The 15,902-nt window shown below is 41.6% G+C and overlaps 1 protein-coding gene across 1 annotated transcript in view; it reads left to right on the forward strand.

The window, feature by feature from the left end:
* Window positions 1–6,617: 6,617 nt before the first annotated feature.
* fibcd1a (fibrinogen C domain containing 1a) overlaps window positions 6,618–15,902 on the forward strand; it is a 91,397-nt gene continuing 82,112 nt past the window's right edge. Inside the window, exon 1 of the mRNA XM_049005082.1 lies at window positions 6,618–7,465. Within this exon, the coding sequence (XP_048861039.1) occupies window positions 7,394–7,465 (72 nt within the window). The 5' untranslated portion in view covers window positions 6,618–7,393. The remainder of the gene's footprint in view (window positions 7,466–15,902) is intronic.

The raw sequence follows: 15,902 nt of genomic DNA on the forward strand, positions 1-15,902 counted from the left end.
TGCCCCACAACATGACCCCGGAAAAGTGACATATAATGGAATGGTTGGATGGATGGATGGATGGATGGACGGACGGATGGAAGGATGGATAGATGGAGTTTGGCTGATCAGTTTCAAGGAATCTATTTTTTCATTCTTTTAATCTACAGCAGAGCCACTTTAATGTGGTGTAATTGGCCCCTGGTTCTCCTTTAAAATATATCCATAAAACTAGATATGTTCTGAAAATAAATGAATTTAATATCAGGATTCTCAATGAAATCCAGATTAAACATCGTTTTTAGTAATACAGACCATTTTAGACAGCAAACAGACTGCACATTAAATAACTGCTCCTCCATCTGTAGATTGGTGCGCCAAGTTGGACTGATATTTTACACAAAAAGTATATTAAAGTATTTTCAGGGTCATATTATCTGGTTGCAGCTCATAGTTAATCGAAATTCGAGGAACAATCAAAGAAGTTCCATGCAAACAGTTCTTTGAGTTTTTGTATTGACAGCATATGCTCGTTTATTAAAAGTATAAAAAATATCATTAGGTAATCTTTCATTGGACGGGTAATGGATTTGTCATTTATATTTTAAGTAGCATCCCTTGTTCGGCTTACCTGGCACAAGTCAAGGGTTGTTTTGGAATGGTGTGTGGCTCTATGGATTTTGCCTCTGTGCCGGACAGCCGCCGGTTAAGTTGGCAGAGTGATTTCATCTCTGGGCCGCTTGAGCAAGGCTCTTAACCCCAATAGCTCCAGGGACTGGCTAACCCAGTTTTCTCAATTGTATGTCACTTTGGATAAGACCGTCTTCTAAATTTATGTAAACATATCTGTAGCTCATTTGTCTACATACAGTATAGGAGATATAATGAAGAATTATAGCAGCTGAACTTGACTAAAGAATAGTACTGCATCATGCTCAACTCATCTGGGGGGGGGGGGGGTTACATGTGGTTCCATTGCATCTGTTGAATAATGCTGTTGTAAGATGTCTGCCCCCCCGCCCCGTTCAGCTTGCAGCTTATCGCCCCTCGCACCCCAACAAGAACTGCCATTGCTGCATTCCTACACTCAGCCCCTTACTATGATTTTCCCTGCTAGGAGACCTCAGAATTACCCCTTCAAGAGTCTGAGAAGTGGGTGCTCAATATGAGTCCTTGCTATGGCATGATGAGCCTAGATGAATAGACATTGATTTCAGCAATGCCCTGGCACACTGTGAACTGTCTGCGACCTCAACAATTTGCCCTTTCTGAACTGAATTAGTATTCAAAAAGGTTCACACATCGTCGTGCCTTATAATTCACTTCTGTTTTTCTATTAATATTAATTGAATAATTTCTTGCTTATACCATGAACTGTGACCTTCTATGCAGGTACATAAAGTTGATTGAGAAAGAAAACAATGGTGTACTGTGAATAAGCTGCTGAACAGGTTAACACGGGGAGTCATTCCTTCACACCTGACTCATGTTTCACTCTCAAATCTCCTGTGAACCTCTGCTAGGGGTCCATGGAGCCGTCCTCCTGCAGCAGATTTTCATCCTCATCTAAACTGCTCCATTGGTGATTCATGCCTGTGCTTCATGATAAAAGCACATCTCTCTCTTCATCCACAGTGCCACAGAGCCACCTATCCAGACAGCATTCCCCTCCCTGCCCGAAAATCCTACTCTCAGTTGATCTTCTTGATGCAATGTCCCAACAATAAAATCTGATAATCCAGTCTTCTGGACAGTATCCTTTGCTGAGGAACATGTTGCTTCTGTGATCAAATTTGCTCCCGCAGATTTCTTCCCCCTTTATCATGCCATGGATGTGTAGATAGATATCATCATCCATCTTCAGAATCTCTGTCTCTCCCAGTCTCTTTCTCCTGGAGATCTTGTGAGTGTTAAGTACAGAACCAGCTGTGGCTGTAAGGAATGTTGTACAGATAGTTTTATTAAAATCATACCCATCTGCATACTTATCTGAGGAGAAATCCTGAGCAGTATTTTTGCCTATGATCTGCTGACTCTCGACGAGAGGATTCACCCACATTCTGGAAGAGATACAGGCTGAGGACAATTTACCATCAAGAATAAACAATGTTTTTTATGTGTCTTCAAAGTCATAGACAAAGATATAAGAAAGATTTCAATGCATTAAGTGGCAAATTACATTAATATATATAAGAAAGTGAAAAGTAGTCATGTTACAAGAAAATTTACATTTTTGAGTAATGCTATTCTGCTCCCTCAAAATTACTCCTCCATCCATTTTCCACCCACTCGTGCAGTACAGGGTCACAGGGGCCCTGACAGTCCCAGACAGCACTGGGCACAAGGCAGGGGACACGCTGGATGGGATCCATAGAAATTATTACCCTTTTAATTTGTCTGAAACATGAAGTCATCAGATAAAGCTGTGAGACTTGAAAACAATCTGCCTCTGCTGACTTCGCTATATTACGTAAACCGCATTCTTGGAGTCATATATCTCTTTATTCTGCTTGAGGTTTCATGGTCCTTTGCCACATCTAAAGGAGCCTTGTTAAAGAGGACCTGTCTCCCTCTTATCTCCCCAGATACTCAGCTCAGAATTCCAAATTGGAGTATTACCAACAGAAAGCAGCGAACGTGTGATCAGCCCAAAGAGGCAGCTACAAATCCCATAACCTTGAGAATGGTGACCTTACTCCAATAAAGTTAGAGTGTGTATAACTCATTTACCTCACTGAATCAATTTTCTTCCATTGCCATACTCGAATGATTAGTACATTTCACCCTAGACCAAAAACAGTATTCATAATTTCCATAATCTTCATTGTAGTTTGATAAACAATGACGCAAAATAAACATTAAAACCAAATTCATGCACGTTATTAGTAATCATTGGATCAAGCCCCTTACAAAATGTAATACTGTGGCATTATATGGCAACGTTTGTATATTTTTTTCATGTTATACCTACAGACTTTTCAATTAATGAATGCGGGTTTGTGTAAATGTGGTTTTCAATTCTGTTTTCCCAAAAAGTGCAAATGTAAGTGAAATGTATTTTGTGGAGCAAAGGGACTTGTGTAAATAATCTGTTTCTGCAGCCTGTCCAAAGCAGCATGCAGAGTACGGTTTGGGACAAGCCCTGGATGAGACGCCAGTCCGTCACCAGGCAAACACGATCATACAGTACATTCTGGGTAATTTAGAGACTCGTTTAAATACATTCCTTTGGACAGCAAGAGGAAACAATATATCGCTGCTTTTGTTTTCTGGTTTTATAATATAGGTAATATGGGAAATATTTATCTTAGAGAGTCCAAAGGTGTAACTGAGAAGTTTTGCTTGGTTGGGTAAGGTTAAGATAAGAGGAATGTTGATGAAAATAAGCCGTACTAAGCCACGTGCCCCCTGTCTCTTTGCTTATGTATGTATGGATTACAAGAGTTAAACTGCAAAGCAGCAGCAGAAAGTGGATCTTTGTGGAACATCAGAGTTTTCCCTGGTCATCTAACAACTCCTGACACCCAACTTTGCACATCATATTTGCAAACAACTCTGTTTTACTCTGATGTAACAACACCATTTAAACACTAACCATAATATATTTTTTTCTTTATCCACTAAGTAGAATGTATAGAACCAAAAACACTAAGATTAATACTTTATTATCTCGAACGACGTGATCTTCATCATAAGTGGCACAAAGATACTATTGTGCTACTTTGGATGTCTGCTTATTTCGTTCTTGTCTTTTCTTTCCAAAACATGGCCGAATTCATTCCTACCTGTAGCTTACAATAAAAATCAGTGGGGAAGTTATGGATGGATAAACTAAGAAACTTCACAGTCCATCTGCAAATAAAACACCTGTTTCACATGGTGGTCAAAATGAAAAGACAACAAGCAACATCACCAGAGAGCCTAGGATGGCAATATGAACGGTTTTATTTGGTGTCTTTCGTAAATAGATATACAAGGGGGGGGGGGGGAGTTGGGGGAGGTGGGGGAGGGGGCAGACTTTAAATGCCGTCTTTCTGTCTGTTTCCATAGCTTGTTTGTGTCTCCAGACAAGGTGGAAAACAGACGCGATGTTCCATTACCTATCGCCTGGGCACATGATGGACCATTTCTCCCCCTGTCTCAGAAGATGATGCTGTTCCAATGAACCTCTTACTAAAAACAGGAGCTCAGTCAGTAACTACTCAGATAAGCAGTTTATCTATATTTGTTTGATTTTTCTTAGAGTTTTCTTGTTTCCCCTCTACGTCTCTGTGGAGTCTACAGGCAAATTAAGATGAATATTTCGTTCTTTATAGAGAAAAACACACTGGAATTTAAACAGTTGTTTATAAATGTGTCTTTGAGTTTACCAGTGATTTCCGTAGTATTACAGGTGGATCAAAGCATTTGAGGTTAATTTTCCACTAGACTCCCAAGCCCGAAGAACATAGTGTTTATCCCCCACAATCCATCCAACAATCTACAACGTATGTAGAACCAGACATGTGTATATGCCATAATTGGACATTATGAGCAATCTTTTCCTGTACCAGTGGTTTTGAACCAGTGGTTCTGTTCTGCCAATGTAGCCATGTTTTACTAGATATGTAATTTTCTTACTTTCTGTGCCTGCTAAGTGCATTTCTTTTATTTATGAAAATGAAAAGGGATTTATGATTTAGATACCTGCTCTCCACAGAGCTGTAGTTCTGTCTTTCCCTTTTATACAATTTTTAATAAAAATCCAGGGAGCGTGTTTAAATTATACCACAAAAATTCTTCCTTGATTTAAAAAAAAAAATGTGTGGAGAAGGGATTAAATGTGTATCTATAGCCAACAAATTCCAACCATCGATCCATCTTCTAATCGTTCATCCTGGTCAGGATTGTGGGCAGACAGCAAAGTGCTGCTTTATTATTGCATGTCTTCATTATTGTTTTTCAAGAGCTTCCCTTTTTCCTTCTTGACAAGTCAGGGGTGTGTTTGCAAGCAGCTGTCTGCTTCACATCCTCTTACTGCTCCTACTCAGATCCGTGCTTTTCTCTTTCCCAACAAATTTCAGCGAAGGTGTTCATCATTATCGTACCTCGGGGAGGGATCAGACACCTAGCCTTTAGTTCACACCAGGCAAATTTTTCAGAGCCAATATTAATTGGTTGGGAATTATTGAATTCTTCTCAGCCTGTCTGCCTCAGGCAATGAAACAGAAGTCAGCATCATATCTAATGATCAATTTGATATCAGTGTGTGGCAAACCAGCAGATTTATTTAAATGGATGGAGGTCAAGCCCACATGAAAAACGTAACCTTCTCTTTAAAGGTCACATTGGTCAATAAAAGAATACAGTTATTGATATATATTATATAAACACTACTGTGAACTAGCACATTTCAAATATCCATGTTGTACTGTAAATGAAAGCATTAGTCATATTATAACTACATTAAATAAACAACAACGTTCCCCTTTTCTTTGCATTTTTCACTTTGTGACTGACATGCAAGAGCTGAAATATAGGATGACATCATTATATAAATTGAGTGCAATAAACTATACTTATTTTAAAAGGTCATTTTGACCACCCTACATTTCCCACTGTTAATCAAGGCTCGTATATCATCTGTGTGGATTTATATATCCATTCATCGTATCCATCGACGTATTTATAATACATGTATAATACATATTTATTATATAATTTCACCCCATACTGGCTAGATTAAGGGCCAGTGCTGATCATTACTGTTTTCCTCACCTTTCTCAATGCTCCTTGTTACCACTGACAACACCTGTTGTCAGTCATGTACTCTGTAGTGCATGTTAAAGTTTCAGTCAGAGTTGAAGAGTTGCTGCCTTACCATCTCTGTTGCAATTATGCCGAATAGCATATGTCATTATTTAAAAGCTGCCAGACAATGACGTAGAGGTTTGTCCTACCTAAAATTCACAACAAAGGTCAATACCCATCCATTACATAAAATGAAAGCCAGACATACTGCACAGAGTAACTAATTGCTCACTGAGACGAAAATCTGGGTTTAAAACTATTTTGAGGTGTCTTTAGCAATAGGCAAAATTAAATGCTAATGTTTAATCTTTATTTGGTTTCTGTAAATTGAGGGCAATTTGATGGGAAATTGGGTTAGGCTGACTGCGGGGCTTTTGGTTTTAAGTTACTAAATGTGTCAGCAGTGGTATTCTGAACAGGCCAGTAGCATTTTGTAAATCATGAAAAAAATAAATTTATAAAACTATGCCTTTATTTCTGAGGAATTTACAGAAGATCTTAAAAAGATACTTTTGATTATATCCCAGAATGGCAGTGTTATTAGATTTCTGAAACTAATTGTGTAATTTACAATATTAAAATACCGAAAATGTCAGTAACACCACATTTCTATCGATAAACAAATGTTATATGTTATTTTGTTTCGTCGTAAGGTAAATAGCCTGCTGACACACACACACACACACACACACACACACGCATTCCCATACTAGGAAATCGGAAGAAGAGGTGACAAAAGCGAGGCCAGCCAAGGAGGACTTTGGCTCTGAAGCAGACACACAGACACACACATACGCACGCAGGCACACCGCTGTCTGCGTGATTTACTGGTGGGTGCAGAGGCTTCAGACGTGGTGGCAGCGCACAGCAGCGCACAGAAGTGGGGAGCTTGAGCTCCGAGTGTTTTTCTGATTGACGATCTCAGTCTCAAGAAGTGCAGATGAGCGCCGGCGACGGAGAGCCGCTCTTCTAGGGCTCTTTTCATAAGGCTACTCTTTGCCAGGCGGACTGGGGTATAGCAATTCATGCTTTAGTTTAGCTGCCGAAGCCAATCAGTTAATCACAAGGACGGACACTGAAATGTAATAGGCGAGAAGCTTTGCTACTATTTTATTAAGTACTAAGAGCACAAACCCTTAAATCTAATGTGAAGCAAACGAGGTTGCGAGTACTTTTTGTAGCATGAAGTGGATTTGACGAAGAGGAGGGGACGTTTGGTTTTTTTATTTTCTTTTTCCAGAACCACAGAGAGGAAGACTTTAGCCTCAAAATAACGGTTTTTGGGTTGAGATTTCAGATTTCCTTTGCCTATCGTTGGGGTGCGAGTTTTTTTAGGCATATAACGGGAAAGACATTGGTATATCCAAAAGCGTTATGATTTAAGGAAGTGTATACAGGGAAAACTATCGGACGTGGTATAATTCTGTAACATTAAACGATGTGTGTAGTACTTGCCTCCCGATCGCACGTAGTCTTATAAAACCACCTCTGTCGTAGAAGTAGTTTTAGATTCTCGGCGAACCTTCCCGATCTATTTTCATGGAATAATCCCGAAGAAAGAAAAGTAAAAACTGTCTCTCATGTGTCTGTGACACACACAAAAGGGCTTAAAGGTCTCCAAAGAATGGTAAATGATCGATGGAAAATCATGAACAGTGTTTCAGAACTCGACGATGGACAGCAACAGAAAAACCAGGTAATGTTCTAATAAGCGCTTGTTCTTTTACGATCTTTTTTTGCATGGCAAATATTATGAAAATGCAATATTATGAGTCATTATTATCAGATGCACTGGCAATAATGATGTTCATGAGTTTTGGCTTTCTCTGGACAAGCTATAGCTGATGTTTCGTGTATCGATATAGAGGTAAGCAAATGTTAGGACGATTCAGCGCCTTCATGTTGGACAAAAATGCGAAGATTCGGTCGTAGCTGCCTCTCTGCTCTAACCTACTATTAGGGTCTCATGCATTTCTTAACCATGTTTAATGTGCCCTATTTTATCTCATTTTCATACATTTCTTTTTTATGTTTTATTGTTTGTGTATGCCAAATAATTAATATGTCAACGTACTATTTCTCCGAACTGATACTGATGCAGCAGTGGTAGGCTATAAAAATATTGGACCTGAACATGGTTTCGTAAATAAGTATCACAAGGTCAGCAAAGGACAACAGAATAAAACTATTTATTCTCACTCAGAGTTTTAAGGTTTGGAAAATAATGCTAGCAAGTTCATTTCTTGGTATAGTTTAAATAAAATGTCTAAAACAGTCTTTCAACTAGACGTCTGACAACAAGCTGCACAAAAAATGACGTAGAGTGTAAAATCGAGGAATATAATGTTACCATTCCTTTAATTGAGAGATTTTTCATTTGCTGTGAAGTGTCTGATTTTGCTTGACTGCCAAGCAAAGCCCCTGGTCCAGCACAACATGGGTGTTTGCTACGTGGTAATTAAGGTACAGGTGGAGCGTTACAAGTTGGATTATGGGTAGAATCAGAATGGTGCCAGGGGGAACTGGGGATGTCTTTGATGTGAGGTGAGCCAGCTTGTTGCTGTTGCTGGAATAGATGCAAGGAGAAGAGGTTGCTCACAGTGGGCATGGAGAATTGAAGCTTTGACTCAAAACCCAGTGTGCCTTTAATTGTAATTGTAGTGTTTTTCTCGCATAGCACTCGTTCAGCAAGTGGCACGTGTGTTCTGCTCTTTGTTTGATACTTGTCAGCTTTTTATATCTACGTTAAGCATGTAGGAACAGATTGTATTTTCCACTGTTAATAATGGTATATATCTGTTGCCTTTTTTCTTTTTCTCTCTGTTTTTATTGCAGGGTTTACACTCTGGGGTTCATAGAGCAGATAAAATGTCGCCATTATCATATGACTCAGGCAATGCAAGAAACACTAAAAGATAAAATTATTTAAGCACAGATGCTGCCCTCATCGCTGAAAAACTTTATTAAACCCTAACCCCAGTACCTAGTTACTTATCTGATCACAAATTAGTGCACAAGGGGGTCCCTGGTGCATTTGGTACTTGTAGAAGGTTATTTTTTAAATAAATGTTTCGAAACACAAAGATCATCAAAGCAGATCTGTTTAGTGTGATCAGTACCGAGTTACTGAATAACTATCATTGACTTATCTTCTTGGGTTTATGGACACCAGGTTTCTTGAACAGAAGAATAACAGCTGAAATGTCACAAGTACAAAGCTGATTATACACACGACACAGAGACCGAACAGCTTGATATACGCATACAAGCAAGCACACTTTGATGGGCAAGTTTAGCAGTCTCTTACATTATTAAAGTGACTACACTTTCCAGCAGAGTGTGCTTACTGTAGGAAGCGGCGCATGCTCTCTGTTTTGACATATGAAGGGTTGCGGAATAAGGTTTTCATTGCGGACATCACGGAGTTACATTTACATTTATTTTTTTATCAAATGTTTTTCTCAGAAGCAAACTGCAAGCAAGGCTCAGATGGCTCGGGAGCAGTAGGGGTTAAGGCCAATGAGAGTCCAGTCATTGGATTTGAAGCCACAAGCTTCCAGACATGAGCACCAATCCTAAAGCTAATGAGCTACATACCTTATCAAGTCTCCTTTTATTTCTGAGGCTTGAGCACAGACATGCCTGTATATGCATATGTATTGTGGCTTATGAGGTGCACTTACAACCCAAGGTGGTCAATCCATGTCAAGTGGAATTACAGCCAGTTCCACTGTAATCTTTTAATCTCTGACCACCTAATTAGATTATACTTTACAGTTAATGAACATAATCATTTCCTGTGACTTTTTGGCTTATTAGTTTGCCTGGGTAAACACAAACAGCGTAACCAAATCATAATAGACAAAATTAAATTTCAAATTATGGGTAGTCAGTGGCTAAGGCGGCTAAGCTAATGACTGGACTAGCAATGACGAGACACACAGGTACTTAAATACATAGATTAATGAGGGGTAACAAGCATCAGGTGTGGCCTATTAGGGCCATGTGAGGGAGGAGACAGGAGAGTCAGGCATTCAAGGCCAGCAAGACATGATTGTGACCCCCCCCCCCACACACCCTGGAGGCAAAGGACACACAGAACAGGGGACCAAGGGGACCGAACGGGTGGCCAAGTAGTGAGGTAACAGTGACGAGAGTGGCAACAGAAGAGGGAACCATTAGGGACATGGACTGGGCAAAAACAGCAAGGACAGGGCATTAAGACACGGAAAGGGGCACAGTGAACGAAAATGGGGGGAGTCTGGGGAGTCTTCCAGACTCTGGGACGCTGGGCGGTGACCCAAGGACGTGGATTTTCCTGGGCCCATTCACTGGCAAGGCAGAGCCCGTCTAGACCTGAGAGCCTTGGAGGGCCAGCAGGACCAGAGGGCGCCGAGAGCACTGCAGTTATTCGTGTCAAGGCCACAGCAGGAGAGGTGTCCAGGCGGACCTTGCCAGGCAAACCAGGATCTGGGTGGCTGGTCCGGATGGTGTGCCCTGTCTTCCCCCTCTGGAGATGGAGACTCGGCCGGCCCCTTGTCTGGGCCCCAGCTTATACCACGGACCACACTGAGACCTAGAACTGAGTCCATGCTAACGTTAGGCTGAGGTTGGGGCCCACAGAGTAGGACAGAGGGCAAGATCCAGGAGGACTAACTCCAAGTCCCCCAGTAGGGCATCATTGGGGGCGTCCAACCCGGTCTGGCAGAGGCTGGGGAATTGGGCGTCAGCCTGGAGGCGGCTGGCAAGGGATGAGGAGACCATCAGCGACGAGCCAGGAGGTTGCAAGGCCGGTAGTGGCGGGAAATCAGGAGGCTGGGCTGGAGCCGGTCGGGACATCAGGAGACTGGGCTGGAGCCGGCGTGACATCAGGAGACTGGGCTGGAGCCGGTCGGGACATCAGGAGACCGGGCTGGAGCCGGCGGGACATCAGGAGACTGGGCTGGAGCCGGCGGGACATCAGGAGACTGGGCTGGAGTGGTGAGACATCAGGAGACTGGGCTGGAGCCGGTCGGGACATCAGGAGACTGGGCTGGAGCCGGTGTGACATCAGGAGACTGGGCTGGAGTGGTGAGACATCAGGAGACTGGGCTGGAGCCGGTCGGGACATCAGGAGACTGGGCTGGAGCCGGTCGGGACATCAGGAGACTGGGCTAGAGCCGGCGGGGCATCAGGAGACTGGGCTGGAGCCGGCGGGGCATCAGGAGACTGGGCTGGAGCCGGCAGGGCATCAGGAGACCGGGCTGGAGCCGGCTGGACATCAGGAGACTGGGTTGGAGCTGGTCGAGACATCAGGAGACTGGGCTGGAGCCGGCGGGACATCAGGAGACTGGGCTGAAGCCGGCGGGACATCAGGAGACTTGGCTGGAGCCGGCGGGACATCAGGAGACTGGGCTGGAGCCGGCGTGACATCTTGCTTCGGACGTCTGGAGTGCAGGCAGAGCAGCCCTCTATGGGCCGGGAGCCTCGAGTGCAGGCAGAGTGGCGCTCTCAGGATCAGGAACACGGGACTTGGACAGAGCAGCTATTTTGGAGCTGGAAGCCTGGGACTCAGGTAGAGCAACCCCCTCTGGGCTGAAAGCCTAAATTCAGCCTCCAGGTTTGGGACGAGCGGCATCCTCTCCCAGGTCGGATTCTTTGTCAGAGGGCCGGCCCCTACTGGGCCGGGCTCTGAAGGAATGGTAGTGGCCTTACCTGGGACTGGAACTGGCGGCACAGCAGTGACTTATACTGGACCTGCTGCTGGTGGCACGGTGGCAGTCTCCCCTGGGCTAGATGCTGGTAGAACCGAGCCAAGCAAAACGAGCCTTAGGTGGGTTCAGCCCACTTCTTCTGTTTCCACTTCCGGCACCTGGAGAGGGTGGAGAGTTTCAGGCAGTCAGCGGGCGAATCTGCGGCGCACTTCAGGGAGCCAGCAAACAAATCTGCAGAGAGCTTCGATAGTCTGCATCTCGTAGTTGATAGTCAGCAAACCAGCCTACCTTGGAGGCCCATGGCTCCAGAGGGATCGACAGGTGCATTTCATAATTCATGGAGGTAAGCCCAGAATGACCTCACATGGGGCTAGGTGACCTGCATGCGGGCAGCCTCCTTGGCTCATTCCTCCACCTCGGGCTCCTTGAGGTCACTCTTGCTCAAAAGGTCAATAAGGGGATTGTCTACCAACCAACGTTGCAGGCGAGAAGACCAGAAGGAGGTCAGGAGCAGGAGAAAGCATGCAAGTGGACATGCGCAGCAAGAGGCTGCAGGTGAAAGCCACGGGGAGTTGTGGAATCCAGTCATTATAGACAAAACGACTTATGGACTGGCATTTGGACGAAATTAAAGGATTTTTATTATACTTAAATGTTAAAAAAATATAAAATTAGACTGGAAATAAACAAGATCATGAGGGATCAAATTAAAAGGACTAGAACAGGGACGGAAACAGGCTGACAAGAGAAGCAACGTCAATGACCGGACTAGCAATGATGAGACAAACAGATACGTAAATACAAAGACTAACGAGGGGCAACAACCATCAGGTGCGGCCCATTAGAGCCACATGAGAGAGGAGACAGGAGGGTCTGGCAGACGTAGTGAGCAGGACATGACATAAGGTCCTTAACCCCCATCCCCAGGGGTGTCTCACTCTGGCTCACCCTGTACTGTGACCTCACTTGCATGCATGTCTCATGGAGAATAAGATGGGGAAGGCAAAGAGAAGAATTCCAATGTACCTGTACTCATACTTGTGAATGGAATTAAGTTTTTCAAATGTTAAATAAAACAACTCCAGTTTTAACAATTTTTTCTTTTTTAATTGGGGAATTTTAAGGTATTTTTCCTCTTTATAGTACTGTAAGTTATGCCAGCAAACATAGGTTTTATGCATAGGTTTTCATTTTTTGTATGTCCTTCACATGTTCAGTATTCAGATTAATGTGTTACATTTTCCTAATAGCAGCTAGGTTTATTTTAATGCATCAAAATTTAAATGCTGTGAAAATATTGCTGTACTTAACAAGTTACATTAGGTACCACACATACCACAGTGATTTAAAATGTGTGATCATGAGTTGTCAACACCGCAAGATTGAAAATCTTATTTCTATAAATATTCGTGTGTATAAATACTAAATTATAAAATAAAGTTTTAAGGTGTGATGCTTTAAAGAAAGCATCTCATACAGACAGGAAACTTCCTGCGAGTACGAGTTATCATTATGTAGTGTATTACACCGTACCCAGCTGAACTGAAGAAAATGAAAATTGTAGGTATGAACTACCACCCCTGAGAAACGTTGGTCTGCTGGGTGGAGGGAAATGTTCAATCTGCATGGACACGCACATATATGTAACAGTTTTATTACCTTGAAAATAGTCTGTAGGGTTGCGAACTACCGTAACACTTTTGATTTAGCTAATTTTAGGTTTATAATGGAATACAATAGATTTGCCGTAAGATGTTCTGTGTTAGCATCTGAAAGCTTGAGTGTCACGCCAGATGCGTGAGAGTTAGCAACCCTGTTCACGGTTTGGTACAAAATTTGATTGTGGTTCACAGTTCGGTGCAATTTCGTTACAGCAGGGAATACATAATTTGTTTTGAAATAACTTATTATTAAAACCGCAAGCGCAGAATTAGGAACAGCTGTAAACCAAAGGCAATGTGTCTGCCGTGCTGCTTGAATAAAAAAGGGGACGCTTATTTGCACATTGTGAAAATAAATATTGAAAATAATTTGAAAAAAAAAAATGAAAATTATAACATCATAACAACCATAAGTAAATCCTATGTCCTCCACTACCGAGTATGGTCAAATTTTTGTAGCGATAAACCATCAGATAGCCGTTTTTCTGCACAAGCGCCTTAAATGTAACGGGGAGACTAACTTCTTACTTTTATTGTGTAAATACTGAAATGATGTCCTCTCAAATGAGTTAGCATCTTCGTAAACCACTGATTATGAATGACAGAAATGCAACATTAGCCAACTCATAGCCACAATTACCATAATGTTCTCCGTGTGGAACGTCAACTTGTGAATGTAGGTTCCGCCCACGTCAGTAAATGTATTCATTTGTTTCATTGCGCAGACCGAACCGAAAATGATATACCGAAAGCAACGAATACTGTACCTGTACTTACATTCCGATGAGAAACTTAATTGAATTAGTATGATAGGCAGCAAAAAAAAATGCCAAAAAATAGGGGATGTAATTCTGTAATTATACTGTCATCAACAATATATTAATCACAAAAGCAACAACTGTGACCTTGAACAGGATGGATGGTGGGTGTGTTGGTGGGGGAATGGATGGAATTCAACACAATCTTTATTTTTGTCTGGGCTAAAACGACCTTATATGGTTAACAATAGGGTCACAATGATGAGCAGTTTTACATAAAAGTCTGGAGATCTGTGCCCTGCTACGGTTCTTTCCTTAAATTTGCTTGCAAAAAGCTAAATGAAAGTAACTGGGCTAAATAAGAACACTTCTGTTTGTTTGCACATAGATTCTTACAAAAGGAGTCTGAATTCCTCAGACAATCTTGAAGAGTCCAGGAAGTTTTTCTTTTTTCATCTCGGGACCAGATGGTATCAAGAAAGTTGTATCCTGTTCATGAGGCAATGAAAATGTTTAATTGTCCACTAACATCAAATTAAGAACTAAAGTTTATGAAAGCAGAGGACTATTAATAAATAGCTCCACATAACAGACATCTATTGTGAAAAAGTTTCCAATTTTTGGGTAGAAGGACTTCAATCTTCTTTTCATGAGGAAGAAATGTAAATAGAGCAAAGGTCTCCTGGGAACAGTTAGTATAGTCACTTCAACAGTCATGTGGCATACACCTCTATCAAAATCACAGCAGTGTAGAACAGTACTGTAAGTGTATATATAGCCCATGCGGCTACTATCACTCCCCTGAAATCTGAAATTTACAGGCATAAAGATATGCTGCTTTGTGCATATTTTAATGCCAATACCGGCACAAACCCTGAGCACACACACCCTGAATAAAACTGCAATGTGCCTGGATGTACCCATATAATCCACCAAGAACAATATACCGCTATGGAAAAAATTACGAGACCACAGCAAAAATTTCAGTTTCACTCATTTTTCAATTTACGGCTATGCACCAGTGTAAAATATAGATTTTTTTTTGCAGACTCCAACCTGGCCCTTCCCTGCTTCTCATTAATGAAACGCGTCTCCCTTGCTTTATGGGTCTTCAGTCCTGCTTTTAGGAGTCCATTATGAATTTTCCTAGCAGTGGACTTCACACCCTCCGATTCATGAGCCACTGCCAGATAAGTTAACAGTGATCTCTGGCATTATAAAGTTGCTTCTGCCCTCTATCTGGCAGATTTTTGGTAATTGCCAGTGTTTCCTGCTTCATCATGTTCTTGTGTACTGCTGTCTTTGAAACTATTTTGCCTGGAAGCAGCCTGCCTCGCAGATTAGCCTTCTGCCATCTGAACTAGGATTAAACCAGGATTTAAGAGGGCAGATTTTTAAACTGTGGTCTCTTAATTTTTTCAAGAGTTGTATATTAAAAAGTTTTGTTGGTAAAATAAGTAAAAACGTTAGAGAGTTAAAGTGTGTTTCAAAAGCCAAAAATCTTGTATGTATCTAAAATGCCATGGAAGAATTAAATTATATACATATAACTAAAAGAGAACATCTATAGTACCAACATGCAGTTCTCTGCTGAATCAAACTAACCACAGTGATGCAGAAAGAAGACAAATCATTTCCACAAAGAAACATGAAGGATTTGCAATATCCACACTTTATATAAAATATATATATTGCACAATTTATATATATAATATCCACTCTAGGAGCTCTAGATATTAACCAGATGATTTGCATTGTTTGACTGTCTTAAGGAACAAAATGTTATAGATTCATTTTTTTTTCAAGGTGGCCTATAATAATCAAGATGATAAAAATGCTTAGACCTACTGTGAGATTCTCCCCTGTATCACTCTTACTGATTCAATATTAAAGCTTTATTTTTTTCTAGATTTCAAGAAGGATTTTAGGGTTACTTGTGCTCAACAGCACTGGAAAGTTACAGTAGGGAACCACCATTAAATATTTATTCATCTGTGTGAATGTGTGTGTGTTATGTATGT

This window comes from Brienomyrus brachyistius, chromosome 2 (genome assembly GCF_023856365.1).
Source record: "Brienomyrus brachyistius isolate T26 chromosome 2, BBRACH_0.4, whole genome shotgun sequence".
Taxonomy (NCBI): Eukaryota; Metazoa; Chordata; class Actinopteri; order Osteoglossiformes; family Mormyridae; genus Brienomyrus; species Brienomyrus brachyistius.